Source organism: Grammomys surdaster, unplaced genomic scaffold (assembly GCF_004785775.1).
Source record: "Grammomys surdaster isolate TR1022 unplaced genomic scaffold, NIH_TR_1.0 125807, whole genome shotgun sequence".
Lineage (NCBI taxonomy): Eukaryota > Metazoa > Chordata > Mammalia > Rodentia > Muridae > Grammomys > Grammomys surdaster.
Genome location: NW_021620638.1, coordinates 1,782,577 through 1,798,358, shown reverse-complemented (window position 1 = coordinate 1,798,358; position 15,782 = coordinate 1,782,577). Strand labels below are relative to the sequence as shown.

At 37.1% G+C, this 15,782-nt stretch overlaps 1 protein-coding gene across 2 annotated transcripts in view; it reads right to left on the bottom strand.

Moving 5' to 3' along the window:
* Positions 1-882: 882 nt before the first annotated feature.
* The window catches only part of Gpr141 (G protein-coupled receptor 141), a 60,807-nt gene continuing 45,907 nt past the window's right edge, over positions 883-15,782 (bottom strand). For both annotated transcript variants that reach the window (XM_028789270.1, XM_028789269.1), the window contains 2 exons: positions 5,994-6,127; positions 883-3,940 (listed from right to left, as the gene is read on the bottom strand). In XM_028789270.1, the coding sequence (XP_028645103.1) occupies positions 3,009-3,926 (918 nt within the window). In that variant the 5' untranslated portion in view covers positions 3,927-3,940; positions 5,994-6,127 and the 3' untranslated portion in view covers positions 883-3,008. The remainder of the gene's footprint in view (positions 3,941-5,993; positions 6,128-15,782) is intronic.

The window sequence follows — 15,782 nt, the reverse complement described above, 5'->3', positions numbered from 1 at the left end:
ACTCAGATAAATGCCTTTTATTTATCAATGAACAAAACAGAGACAAAGATGTCCTTGTCATCTTCCTAGAAAATCACATTTAACAGACAGAAGAAGGAATGAAGGAGTTTATCAATGTGAGAGGAGTTTTCCTAAGGCATTAGCATATTTCTCCAGGATTCTAACATTTATACAGACAAACATCACTTTACAACTGATCCTGTTCATGGTAGGGCAGTGATTCTCAACTCCTAGACCCAAACAAGCCTAGCTTTGTATCAGACTATTAAATAACACTTTCCTATTCTGAAATGAAGCTTAAAGACAATGAATTTCATAGCTTTCCTGTGATAACATATATAAGTACAAGAAAAATACATATTACAATGAATATTAACTATAGAGACAAAATGAAGCAAGCTGATATTGGCATCTCTATATAATCTCCACCTGAACACAACAGCTAAAATTATCACTTGCAGTAATTTTGTGTTGTATTTTAATATCATATATAGTTTACTTGTTAATCGTGTGATTTTTGTTTTATAATAATAAACCACTCTCACTAAAGTTCTGAGGGAATGAGAATATTTCTTCCTCGAAATCCATGACAATTGTAGTTTAAAAAAATATTATATGCTTAGGGAAAGGTGAATAACACCCACTGACTCTAATAATTACCCACTTATATTCTACTTCTAACATATCTGGAAGATTATTCAAATACACAGAAATCAAGATAAGTCTTTTTAATGCAAAATCAAATTTCTAGTCCCAGACCACACCAACAGATTCTACCAGGAGTCCTTCTAATGGTGACATCCAAAGTGGCCTTTAAGGACAATGCCAACTCCCATTACCATGTAGTATCCATTTGTATATCAATTAAATAAAAAGCCCAGACAACTTGAACACTTTTCATTTATTTGGTGAAACCTGATCAATAAAGTATTATAAATTGCAGAATGTCACTTTTCTATGTTCTAGATAACAGTTCTCTATATATGCAGACACATAGAAATAGATGGTCTTTTTATTATAACATTGAGAAATAGGTAACTACTTTGCATCAGTGTATCTAAAATCTGAAAGATATGATCCAGTCCATAAAAGTAGGATGCACAGTCCACAGATACAATTGTCACAAGAGGAAAACCCTCAGGAAACCCTTATAACTAAAACTTCTTGTAAATATTTCATTTTATCTTTCTTTTCATATACATTTTGTAGATGTTAAAAATTTTCTTAAAATATTTGTGGGGCTTAGTGATGCTCTTGCAAACTTTATGAAACAAAGTGAGGAAAACATTTGGAAAATAAATACAAAAGGAAAACTGGCAATAAATGAAAGAAATAGTTGTTTTTAATTTTATTTTGTTGGGGTTTTTTTGTTTTGTTGTTGCTGTTGGGTTTTTGTTTTGTTGGGTTTTTTATTTTTATTTTTTATATTTTTTGAGAGATGTGAGAATTTAAAGAGGGTCAGTTGGAAACGGTCATGTTTGCTGTGTGTTGCTACATTTATTCCTTTAGGATGAGTTGCTATGCCTTGGTAATTTCACTGAAACTAGAACCTCATGGGACATTTCTTGTCTCTCAGATGAAGTTGGGATCCATGGATCAGCAGTAACTGATGAAAAATCTTTAAGATGTAAGGATGTCCCTTCCAGGGTTAAGAGCTCTCTTGACCTACCTGCTCTTCTACTAATGACTTCAGATTTTCTGAAGCCTTAAATATGAACATGGCTCATATTGAAACTTTTACCTGAAAAGTTTCAAGATCATGAAACTGAGGGAGACACAAGGATGGATAATGAAGGAAAAAAATAAACAACGTAATTTAGTATGAACAATAAGCCTGTTCATGACCTTAATCATGAATCATTCTTGAAATAAAAGTTTAATGCAATGTAATAGGCCACATGTCACAAGTTATGAAGCAAATTGCAAAATGTAACTAAGAATTTGGCAAGGATATACATATGGTTTAATATTTTAAAGGATGGAATGGTATTACATTTCTGCATATTTATTCATTTATTTTCAAATGTTGTCTAAAACTCTCTTAACGCAATCTAAATTGCATACATTCTAAATTAAGGATTATCCCATATTCTTCCACAAAATTCATTCTGTTCAAAATAGTTTGCTTACTTAAAAACATATGACTTTAAAAGTAGAGCACAGCTTAAAGACTCCAGTCTATCTTCCTGTCTTCAGATGGGTAAGAATACACTAACTGTGGCCCTAGACACGTAAAAGTCCTTTCAAAACACAGAGAACGAAAACAAAACAAAAATCATTGTTCTGTATTTCACCACATTGGCCATGGGCATTCTCTATGTTAGGCTTTCTCTATTACTTGGTTATCTTAGGAAGGTTATATTTCATTTCATTTTCTGAGAAAAAGCATAATTGATGACAGTGTGCTGCAATCCTCATATATGTAAACACAATCTTTAAAAGGACAAGGCTAGAAAAGCTTGTTAGAGCAGAAATCCTGGTATTTCCTCCAAAGTTAGGATGATATGGAAAACTTGCTTGCTCTTCCAATTTTCCTGGTTTCTTCCCAGGTGTGTGTGTTGATTGTGCCAACTAGTCTGGCAAACCCAGTGGAGTTTGTCTGTTTGGAGCCATGTGATGACCAGGATGAATTTTCAGAAGGTGAAGTGGAGTGGAAATAACTCTTCAGCTAACTGCAGCTTGAAGCCTAGGAGGGAAACCATGTTTCAAACCCAGGAAGTCACCATGCCCTAGCAAAACTCAAGCACCCAGTAGACACATGTTTTCTAGATAGTAAGACAGACACTGTATAATGGAAAATAATGCAATATGGCAATTCTTTATAGGTTTACTACAAGTCATCTTTGCATGGACACCTTCAAAAACAACAGGTATAGAACACTTGCACACTTTTTTATCCCTTTTGTTTGGTTGGATCAAGACAAGGTTTTGATGAAGCAATGAAAAACAATTTTAGCTCTTTGTTTCTTCCTATTCCCAACAGGTAGAAATGAATATGATAATCTTGTCTAACGGCATACAAGGCAATTCCACATGTCGACAATCTTTTGCTTAACCCAATGGCTTCCTCCAAAGACAAAGAGCAGCAAATCACAGCAGCTGATGGCTGTTGTGCTCAAGAGGATTTCATTGTAAAATGTAATTTTGTTTTTACAGCTCTCAGAATGCGTCACAACATACAAGTAATAAATCCTGAAGAACTGGTAGGGAAGAAAACAAATAATGATGATACCTATAAAGAAAAGATTTTTCAGTTGTGCCCAGAACTCCTGGTGGGATAGTAAAGAGTGGCGAAACTTCCTCACCATGGCTAATGTGATGAAGACTTGGAAACCCAAGAGAATCATTGCAATGGTTATGACAATAGTGACTATCATATAGTTGACAACTTGCACATGGTCACGGACAAGTTCTTTATGGAATCTAAAGCACTGTTTCTCATTGTATTTTTCATTATTTCCATACTGAGAAACCACCAAGGGAACAACGATGACAATCACCAAAAGCCACATGGCGGTACTGGCAGCAACGGCATGCAATTTTCTATAGAATTCTACTTTGTCTCTACGCTTGAAGAAAATGAGGTATCTGATGACTAGTATCACCACATAGAAGAAGAAGGTGAGGTACATGTGTATATGTAACATGGCACTCACAAATTTGCAGAAGGGTAATCCAAATGTCCATGTTCCTTTGATGAGGTATGCCAAGCGAAAAGGCACTGTCAGTAGGAATACCCCATGAACCACCACCAGGTTAATGACAGCCATGGTGGTCACTGAACGTGAGTTCATTTTCACCAGCAAGAACAGGATGGAGATGACGCCTACCAGTCCTCCAATGAGGACTGTGATGTAAACTGGTGTTAAATGTCGTGGCAATATAGGATCACAAGAGGAATTCTTGGAAGTATTATATCCATCCATTCTTCAAACATTACCTGCAAAAGCAAAAACACCAGTGTACCTGAACAAACTTCCAGACTGTAGTTCACAGCTACTCCAGTGCACTGACAAAGTGGCTTTGAAGTTTATCTGTTTTCATGGCATATACTTTATATTTTAAGAATGAAGACAGCAGTCTCTATATTTTTATAGACTCTGCACCTAAAACACCAGGTCATTTCATTAGTCTGTTTGATACTGATAATAATGCAATACTGCAGATTGAGTTTAGGAAGAGGTTCACAGTTCTGAAAGCTCAGGGTCAAGGGGCCACACTTGATATTGTCCTTCTTTTGGACAGAGTTGTAGGGAGGTAACAGAACACAGAGACTCTGAATGTGAATGAGTTTCTTCTAATCTCTCAGTCTTTTCACAAAAGCATCAGGATTTAGTCATTAGGAATCTACCCCTAGACACACGCTGAGTGGCTGATGAAGTCATATGAAATATTGTAAGCATGGTTCTATTTCTCTAAGTTCTTTCAAGTAATTAGCAAATGACCTATGAATACTCACACATAACTCCTTAAGAATTCTGAGTAACTTGACCAAAGCTCAGGGAAGTGAAGGAAATAGAGAACTATATGAATCTGATTTTCTCGTTATGGTTTTAACATCACCCTCTACTTGGTCTTGGATAAGTTCTTCCACTGAAATGTGGCATGACTCCCCATTTCTCATTTCGTATCTAATGCCTTACAAACTTTAAGAACACCTACTCTCACTTCTTCAGACTTCTGAAAATCCCTCTTTATGAGTGCTCAGTTCTCTCTAATCCATTCTCCAAGTTCTTATCTTCATTATTTATTTTATTTTATGTGTATAAACATTTTGCTTGCATCTATAGGTGTGTACAACATAAGTGCTTGGTATTGAAAATGGCCAGAAGAGGATGTCAGATAACTTTGGAACTGGAGTCACAGATGCTCATAAGCCACCAAATGGGAGCTGGGAATTGAACCTGGGACCTCTGGAAGAGCAGCAAGTGTTGTTTTCAACTGCTAAACCATTTCTCCATCTCTCTATATTTTTCATTAATTATTAGAAAGTATTTTAAATCTTTCAATTTCACTACACAAGTCAAATCTAATTTCCTATTTAAATTTTTCAATAGTTGCCCATGCCAAAATATCAATAATATCCTTTAAGTACAGTATGAACTTCTCAAGTAATTAATTAAAAGATATTTTTAAAAGTCTAGAATGTAATAGACTACATCTCTCAAAGTTTGTAGGTTAAAAGAAAGGAGCTTGGCCACACCTAGCATTCTTACTTGAACAGTTGGATAATGAAACATCTAAAGTATTGGTTTACTGATGTTGGAAAAACTGCAGCTGAGCAAGAACAGTAATTTACTGGGTACCTGACCTTTGTAACACATTTGCAATCATTCTTAATGCTTTTACTCTTCAAACATGTATTGTTACCCAAATTATAAACCAATTATTAAACCAAATGATATATACAATGTTGATGAATCTAAAAAGCTTTGTATAAATCATGTAAATTCTCAGCAAGAAAACAGTACTTTTAAAGATACAGAAAAGGTTAATGAAGTGTAAAGAATATTATTTTATGTGTCAAGTAGAGATGTGTTTACAGTAACTAACCAGATGCACAAACATCCTAAATTTTCAGAGGAACAGAAAAGACAATTAAAAAAATAGAGTCTAAAATCTTTTTTAGGGAAATAATAATTTCTAAAACACTGAGAAATTCTATTATATATATTTTTTCTAGAAAATTAAAAAACCAATGTGAGAGAAAACAGATAAACGTAGCCAAACTAATAGGAGTGATGTGTGCTTTAAATTGGTCGATAGAACATCAGGGTGATGGATGTTTGACGTCATCCTTGAACTATACACTTAAAATGATGAATACTCATGTAATTTATTTGCCTCCATTAAAACATGATGATATCCTAACCCCAGAAAGCATCACCTTCTGCAGCCACAGAATACTCTTCAGAGAGCTGTAGCCCACTTGCCTGTATCTCCCTGAAAGCTCTAAAGTTTGCTGGGTTCCATTGGGTAGTCCCTCTACTCACCTTTACTTTTTCTCTATAAAAGAGCAGTTCTTCTGAGTAGAAATGATTTTGTTTTCCTCTGAATTAAGCACAGATGTGCAATCAACACTTCTGTTCACCATTTCCTTTCACTGTTAGTGTAGTACCACTTATTCCTGAAAGAAAAGAGCAAAGTCAGTGATTTCATGCTTGAATCAATCTCTTTGTAAACTTCTGGGGTCATTGCCTTTCAAGTATCAGAAGCATGTGTTAATCGATTTCTATGTGCCAGAACTACACTATATTGAGCTATTTACTACTATTCACAGTAGACCTCTAGCTGCGTAACCTGTTGTTACATGGAATTTAAGGTGCCAAAACAGCCTTAATGCCTTCCTTTCTGTCTCTCCATAAGAAGTGGGGAGACCAAAAACAAGAGCCTGTAGAGTGGTTGACTCTTTCTTGTTTTCTTCACTGCTACAGACATTCAGAAGATATAGTTCCAAGATGTGACTTTGTTTCTGCTGCTGGACACAAGAGTTAGTCTATGATGGATAACAATGTGCAAAAGCTTTAGTTCATCAGGTAACAGGGCCGTGGGATGATTTATTTGCTCTGGAACAGCTATGGCAGAATTCTGGTATTCGATGCTGTAAGTTCTGGATCTCAGATATCAAGGTGACATGTTAAACATCCATCATACATGTTGTTGAATGGAGTAAAGCAGTACAAAGTCAAAGTCAAAGATTGAGGTTTTTAGGCTGAGTTAAAGAAGAAATCTGCTTCACAACATTTACAACTCTAAATGTAAGAGTCAAACGTTGTGGTGTATTTGTGTATTCACTGTGAAATGGTGTCTTCAGCTCTTTTTGTTTTGGAAAGAGTCTGCCTATGAGGCCTATGCAATTAGTTTTTGTTGTCAGTTACACACCTAGAGTCATCTGAGATGAGAGAGCATAAGTTGAAGAACTGCTTAGATCAGATTGTCTGTGGCCATGTCTATGACTCATGACTTGATTGATGTGGGAGAGCCCAAGCTACACTGGCAACACCAGAGCTACAGAGGTGTGTTGGGATGTGTAAGAATCCTAGCCAGGCATGAGCCAGCAAGCAGAATTGCTCAGTGGTATCTGCTTCAAGTTGTTGCCCAACTTGAATCTTTGCCTGACATCCCTCAGTTGTACACTGTAACTTGTAAGGTTAAATAAGCTCTATCCTCTTCCAAGTTGTTTTTAATTTGTATTTTAACACAGGAACAGAAAAGCAAACCAGGAAAGCGTCTCTGCTAACCTCAGACTCATAATTCTCAGATACAACTGGCTGGCTGGCCAAATACTGAGATTATGAATATGTGCCGAAACACCTGGCTCTGACTTCAATGTTTCTAATTTCTTTTTTGAAGTCTACCTTTCCTGATATTCTTGAGCTTGTTTTGTTTACAATGGTTTTCAACCTGTGGGTTGCAGTCCCTTTGGGGGTTGCATATCAGATATTCTATGTATCAGATATTTACATTATGATTTATAATAATGGTAAATAATTGTTATGAAGTTACAATGAAATGATTTCATGGTTGGGGGTCACCACAACATGAGCAATGGTATTACAGGGTCACAGCATTTGGAAGGTTGAGAATCATTGCTCTAAAGTCTGTATTTTGCATTTTTTTTTATTCTTTTTGCTTATAGGCTTAAGAATTCCTAGGTTTAAAATATACTTTTTAAATGAAAATTGTGTTTGCCTGTTTTCTTGTAGCACTACAAATTCAGAGTATGCTGCCTCTATTTACTCCACTTTCCCCCTTATTATTTTCATGAATTTTAAGACTATATATGCTTTATAATTCTAGAATAAACAACTTAAATATATGGCCTGTGGAAGTTTTTAGACAAGCTATACAACATGGTCCCTGTCTGCAAATTCACATTGGTATTAGCTATAAGGTTTAATTTTCCCATTTGGGTTAAGAGAGTCAAGCTTTCCATTTATTACAATGAAACAAAATTAGATTATTGACGGTATATTCTAAAAGAGCAGTTATCAGACTTTAGCCATCACAACTACATAACAATGCGAAATGTGGTAAATATGCTGATACTTTTAAAATAAGCTAAAAATAAAAAATTGCATTTAAAAAAAATTCTTTTAAAAAAACACAAAAATTGGGATGGGTGATTCACACTGAAGATCTTTGGAAGAGTCATATGAAAAGCTACTACTGTAGAAGCTATCATATGTGTGTGTGTGTGTGTGTGTGTGTGTGTGTGTGTGTATGTGTGTATGTGTATAATTTTTTTTAAAAGTCACCATAAAATGAGGGGGACAATGCTCCAATTAGACATCGTATATTATCAAGTAAAATCTCCGGTGACAGGAATGGATTACATCTTGTTGAGGTATTGGCCAAACAGGTTCCATAGCATGCCCCAATCCAAAACATCACAGGACTATTGCTTACTCTCTACAACCTAATGGTAAGACCCTGTTTCTGAAGACACCACTTACTTATGTCCTTGTACATGCAAAGATTAAGCTGGTTCCCAACTAGAAGATTCACCTTTACTGACTAGTATTCATGGTGTTAGAAGGTACATTGCACACACCAAAGAAGAAAAATAACCATTAATATTATCCAAATCTATGACCTAAAACATTAAACTGCCTGCACAGATTATACTAGTACACGAGTGACAGAAAAGTTATGAGAGTAAGCAAACACTTTTAGAGTCTGATCCATGAGAGGGAACTCATATTTGGCACTGCTAGGGTGCTCAAAAACCTGAGACTAGATAGGTCATTGGTCCTAGGTAAAAACCTACTATTATTCTGCTAAAGGAACATAGTAATAAAATATGTTCTAATGACATATTGCGATACACATAGATAAGTGTCTCACTCATCTCTCATCATAGAAATGTCTTCTTGTACTAGATGGAAATTAACACTGACACTCACAACTACCCAATGTTTCGAAAGTAAGAGACTTTGCAACAGTCCTAAATGGGATGTCTATATCAAGCTTCTCCCTTCAAGGGCCAGGTATCTACGAAGAATAAGAGACAGAAAGCCATAGGTAGTAGATGATGCCTAGGAAACAGAACTTTCCAGATATAACAGGGATTATAATATTTAAACTCACATATGTATAAGATCTGCACAAATTCAAGAAACACAAAATCTTAGCACAGAGAAGAGGAAATGTGTACAAAGTCCTACCCTTAACCAAGAAGCTAGTTGTAATTGCTTCTTGCTGGGTGATGGGGAATCAGTTTCCTCCAGTGGAATGACACTGGGTATAACAAAAACAATTCAGAGCAGGAAAGATTCTACTTTCTAACAGTATGCAATGATTCATGACTTCTGTTCACACATTCCAAATGGTCAAGACAGAACAGAAATCTGCCAATCTGTATTTAATCACCAAAGACTGAGGATGTCTGAATTTTATTCTGTTCTGTTTCTAAGATTGTTCCCATTAAGTACAAGCAGTAAAAGGAAGAAATCCTGACAGAACAGAAGTAGCATATCTTTGATGATGTGATCAGTTTAAACCATACTTCTGGATAGAGCCTAGTCCATGGTTCTGTGGTTTAGGGGACCTTGATCTTCCAGTGCTCTACTGTGCTGTTTACTAATGAAGCATCTAGGCTAAAAGCAATCAGAATAGTCTTCATGGATAGCACAGCTTAAAGATCTGCCATTGTGGAGGACTCCTAGCTTTCAAATATCTAAGCATGTCCTTCCTAGATTGTCCATAATAGGTTGATACATTTTGGTCATGAAATAGGCTTCAGGCTCTAGGATAAAATATTTTGGAAGACATAGCTCAAGTTTAGAAGTTCCTCCTTCAAAGAGGGAATTTCAGGGGATATCAATAACCACATGAAAATAACAAGTTTTACACTCTTCTGATTTGCTTTTGTGTCAGGAGCTAGCTCACCAAAGGTCATAGGGGAAAGGGGCCCACAGTCAAAATCGATTCCCAATGGCAACTGTTACATGAAGACAGATCTAGAGCTTAAAAGGAAGGTCAGAGTTAAAACAGTGAGATCAGGAACACTGGGATGAGAGAAAAAAAGAGCTCAAAAATGGATGTGAAACAACCACAAGGAGCAGCTTAGAGGAGGGAGGGGACTCTGGCCCAGTGTCAGCAGGCTACCTGGTTCCACAGAGCTCTCCTTGCCTCAGAGAGCACATGTAGGCCTCCCTTGCCCTTCTATGTACCCTTGTTTCTGTTGCAGCTAAGTGGAACACACTCAGTTGTAAGGATGGATTGTAAAAAAGCCTCCATCTATTTTAGGGGAAGAGATACACAAACTGCTCCAGAGGCAAGGAGTTAAATATTAGGTAACCAGGAGCAACTCCAGCTCATTTTGGTAGCTGTGATAGGAGTAACTCTCATGGCAAAGCTACAAGTTGACTGCAGAAATGTGATAACAAGCACAGCATATGAGAGTTTATAGCCAGCAAAACACTGGGCAACAAGTCATAGATAATCAGGATCACTAGTTAACAAACAGATGTGTAGAAATTAATGAAAGCATGGTTTCATCCACTCCTAACAGGGAGAAAAAGATGGATAGAGCACACTCACCTATCATATGTGTCAAGTCTACATGCACAGAGTGTGTGTGCCCTCCTCTGGCTCAGCCCATGACAGCCCAGAATACTAGCCTATCTCAACAGAAAAGTACACCTCTCTTTGTTCCATTTTAACTAGAATGCCTCTGGAGATCCTGAGACAAACCAGCTCAACTGTTTTTCCTCTCCTGGGAATCCCTCCTACTCTCAGGAGTACCTCTCCTTCTTCCTTACATTCTCATTTTTTCCTCAACTTTCCTTAATAAAGTTCATTTCCCATTTTTTTACTCCCATGGATGTCTACATTTTTCCTCTTTGTTAGTATGAGACAAGAAGCCAATGTCTCAGGTTGACAGTTGAATTACTGTTGAGTTTCTGAAACCATAAGGGCCTGGGTCATGCAGTCCTCTCATGAGAATTCACAATTCTTCTCAAAAACTGCATCATGCTAATGCCAGGAACTGAGTTTCCTCTATGGTCCTCTGGGTAGGGTGATGTTCATGTCAGTTAGTGCTGGCTCTGGCTGCAGTCATCTTAGATGTGAAGAATCAAATTCCACACGTGCTATATTCATGAAGTATTGCTATAAATGTTTCAGCCATAACCTTATATTTGTTTACTCAGTTTCTTTATCCATTGCTTCTTATATCTTCATGCATCTTCTGGTCTCTATTCAGGGTAAGTTTTCTTCTGCTGGAAAACTCTACTTAATATTTTCTTTAATGAGAGACTGTGAATTCTTAGATTTGGTGAGAGCCCCTGAAAATGTCTTCATTTTATCTTCATTTAATACATTTTAATGGCATAGCAACATAGAATTAATGCTTTCTTTCAGCATTGTAAAGATGCTGTGCCATCAGACTTTGGTCTTCATCGTTGGTACTTAGGCCATTGATGCAGCTACTGCATCTGCTAATGTTGTACATCTTTTTTCTCAAGCTTTATGCCAAGTAGATGATTTTCTTTCTGCTGAGTCTGTGGATTTTTTTATGATTATCCTGCTTGAGATTCCTCTTATTTCTTAAATGAACTAGTTGATGTCCTTGGTTATCTTAGGGAAGACCTTACCTCTGACGCTAGAAACACTGTTTTGTTTCAATTCATTCTTTTCCCCCTCACATTTCAATTATACTTACACTAGACATTTTAAGTGTTTCTCTGATATCTCTACTTTCTTCAACTCTTCTCCTGTCTGGGTATTTTTAATTGCTCTTCTTCAATTCTTTTATTACTAGCTGTGTCTTATCACTTAAAACAACTGTGTTCATGGTGAAATCCTTTCTGTTCCAGACTGTGCTTACTTTGATTTTTAAATTTTACTTGCTTATGAAACTTTATCATAAAGTATTTTATATTTTATATCTTCTAATTCTTAACTATTTTTTAAAATCTTGGTACTGGCACTTATATGTGATTTTTTTCTTGTTTTTATATTATACTATCATAGCATTTCTCATATCTAGTAATTTAATATTAACTCCTGAAGCTTAGTTTTTCTTATGTAAAGCTTTTGAGTGACGTTCTTTTCTTACAAGTAGAAGTTATCTTTAACTCTGAAATGGATTATTTTGAGTCTTGGCTTTTATTGTATACCAATTTCCTCCCAGTTGAAACACTGCAACCTAGAAGAACAAGTAAACATCTGCAAACTTCAGGAAGATCCTGAAACTTACAAGATTACCAGGCTTCCTCCTAAGGTTAAATGGGTAACAAAGATGAGAGGAGATTCTCCAGTTCTTTGGGTAGCCTACAAGTCCTGAAGGGCACTCCAGGTCAGCAGCTTTTGTGAGTCATTGTCCATGCTGTTAACTTTACAATAACAAAGCTACATGTGTGACATTTCCCCCTCAGGTCATAGCCCTCCATCCACAGTTCTGTAAGTAGTGAACTCATTAGTTAACTAATGTAGATGTGGCTACAGTCATATTTGATCTGTCATTGGCTCCCTATCTAGGGTGAGTAAAACTCTTCCAATCTCTCAAGGAAAAGTCACATAACAATTCATTCAGTCCTAGTAAGGCTTAGTTTACCGCTTTACTCTTCATGCATTTTCAACAATAGTCAAAAGTATTTATGCTGGGTATCATTGAGAATGATATAGACTAGTAGTTCTCAACCTGTGGGACACACATCAGACATCCTACAGATCAGATATTTACATTACAATAGCAGTAGAAAATGACAATCATGAAGCAATGAAATAATTACATGGTTGGGGGTCACCCTGACACTGTATTAAAGGATCTCAGCATTAGGAAGATTGAGAATCACTAATCTTGACTCTCTTCAAACCTTTTCCTGCAAATCCATTTATATTTTTGCCATACTTTACAAAATTTTTCCATTTTAATACTGTGGTCTCTCACTCCAGAATCCATCACATTAGGAAAGAATTTCAACTTGTAAATCTGGGTTAGAAAATGTTAGTATGGAAAAGAAGTTTCTTAGGTTACTTCTTTGAGTTCTTCAGTAGGCTTGCCTGCTTTACTCATTACCTTGGATGCACATTCAGGCAAATCAATTTTGCATTTTATTTAACTTAATTAAATTTGATTCTGGGGGTTAACCCCTAAGGCATGCTAGGTAAGTATTCACCTTTGGTCTATATCGCTAGCCCTGTGTTTTATTTTATTTGGACTTTTAGGTTGTTTTTGATGAAACCTCTGATCATCTGATAGCCATTCCATCCCATGATGATTCTGATACCAATGTCATGTGGGGTGTTTTAGTAGCACAGTAAGTAGTGTTTTGAAACTGTTGAATTCAACCCAAGAGAAAGGGAACTTCCCTCTAAACATCAAAGATTAGTTTCCTAACTTTGTGAATGTTGCACTCTGAATTGAACAATTCCATTATGAATTGTAAATTATAGATGCTGTCATGAATTGTAAATTTGGAAGTACATTATCTAATGCTTACATAAGCAAGGACACTCCTCAGTGTTCTCCAGTCACCGTCTATGCCCTGGCTACACTGGCCTTGCTCCAAGAGCTGCAATGTTCAGACTCTTTCCATCTAGCATTTCCATCTCAACCCCACTATCCAGCTATCCACTAATTCTTTAGAAATTAAGTCTGATGCCAGTGCTTTAGGGAGTCTGCTTTATGTCCTATAGTAAGTCAGGTCTGCATGGCCTTTTCTGTAAGAATGGTCTATGTTCTTCACTTGGGTGGCTAAACAACAATTACTTAGACAAATGGATATTGCTTTCTGATTTCTCCTCACTCAAACCCTCAGGTTACAATTTCTGAGAAGATAAAATGCTATACATTTTCGTTCTTTTCCACTCTTCTATCGAGACAGTCACCAACATGAAGTGTTGCCTTAAATATTACATTGAGGAATAACTGAATGTCTATCTAAGAGCACAGGATGTTAGTTCATTCTTTGCTTCTGCTACTGTTTTTAAATTTACTGTGGGAAAATTAAGCAATAACTATGAGGCTCATTTTCTCAGCTAAAATGTAATCTCTTTCCACTTCAAATAACCAAGATAAATGATGTAATATATGAAAAATTGCAAAATAATATCTAACTCAATAGCTAATTATATCAGTGACTCTGAGAGAAAGAAAAAGCCTGAAGTACGAAGTTGAGGTGTTTTCCAAGAATGTCATAAGCATCCTCCACTAGCAGAAAAAGTCCTACAACTTTCTGGGTTCTGAGAGGAACAGGAAAACGGTCTGAGGACAGCTGAAGCAGTAGTAGTCGATGATGCGGACCTGAGTTCTGCCTTTCCACAACTGTCCTCACTAATGTCCTCAGTCCACATGTTCTGTGGACAAGCAGTTTATTATTCCAAGCTATCCCAAGGACCTAAGGCTTTCCCTGGCCTCAGAACTGGACCCCAAACTGTTTATGGTGACATTCTTCACCAAGTCGCCAGTGGAAGAAACAAATCTAAAAACAGCTAGACATTGTTCAACTAGAAACGAAGAGCAGGGAGTGCTGCATCTCACCACACTGCCCACACCCATCCACCCATCCACACAACTACTCACTCTTGCCTTGCCACAAATATCATTTGGATTCTCTATCTAACTGACACACTGACTCACTCCTGGCCAGTCCCCTGACTCAGCTGCCACTCTTTTGACCTCATTTGGTTGTTTCTCAGAGAATTCCATGTGGTGAGATCTTCCATCAGCCCGACTCTGAGATCTGCTTTTCCCTTAAAGTATATTTCTTCCAGCCCCAGCCCTCACACCGCTTATCACTCTTTCCAGTGATTTCAGTTCAACCTTACATTTTGGGCCAGCCATTTGCCAGTCAGCAAGTGTTTGTTGACAAATTGAGAGGTCCTGTTAAACCACACTGATCCACCATGTCCTCAGGATTGCTCCAGCAGTCCTTTCTTTTCCAGTCTTACTGTGTTTCTTTCCCCAGCTCTACTCCCAGGATGACCTGTGCTAGGTATCAATTCCATACCATATTGGTTGTCCCCATTAGTTTTCTTGATAGTGAAATTGGCTTATTCTACCTGTCTAGAACACCTACCCAGCTAGGGACCTGGTCCTAAGTTACTCTCCTGGGGTTGCCTCTATATGCCTCCCTGGTCCCGGCTCTTTGCTGATTTATGATTCCATTGCTACTGTGCTTCACTCACAAGGAATCAGGATGTTGTTAGGCTCCCAGACAGTCTTGCTTAAGCTACAGCTTATCCACTATGCCACACGACTCTCTACTAAGTGACCCTTATGTTATCATATTATCTGCTCTCTCTCTCTCTCTCTCTCTCTCTCTCTCTCTCTCTCTCTCTGTGTGTGTGTGTGTGTGTGTGTGTGTGTGCTCGCATGTGCATGTGTACCTGCTGACAGCACACTCTTGTTTCAGGTCATACCCAACTACCAGGCTTTGATGAACCCCTGTAAATCACTGAGAAAACAGAAGCTAAAACCCTCTTTCTGTCTAGTGTGTGCTAAAAAATAAAAAATAAAAATAGAAGAATTTAAAAACAAACAAAAAAACCAAAAGTACAAATTAGACTTTCTTCCTCTTTATCTCTTTCTCCAAGGGTAGTATTCTTTAACTGTTATCTTAAAGAAGACTCCAGCTAATGTTATGAGCACCTACCTTTAAATTGGCTACCAGCCTTTGAAAACCAAATAATTATAAGACCAGGGCCTAGGCAAGAAGATGATGAATTGATAAAAGCTTTTGACAGCATAGCAGTTAGAGCCCATTTTCTTCAGCAGAGAGAGAGAGAGAGAGAGAGAGAGAGAGAGAGAGAGAGAGAGAGAGAGAGAGAGA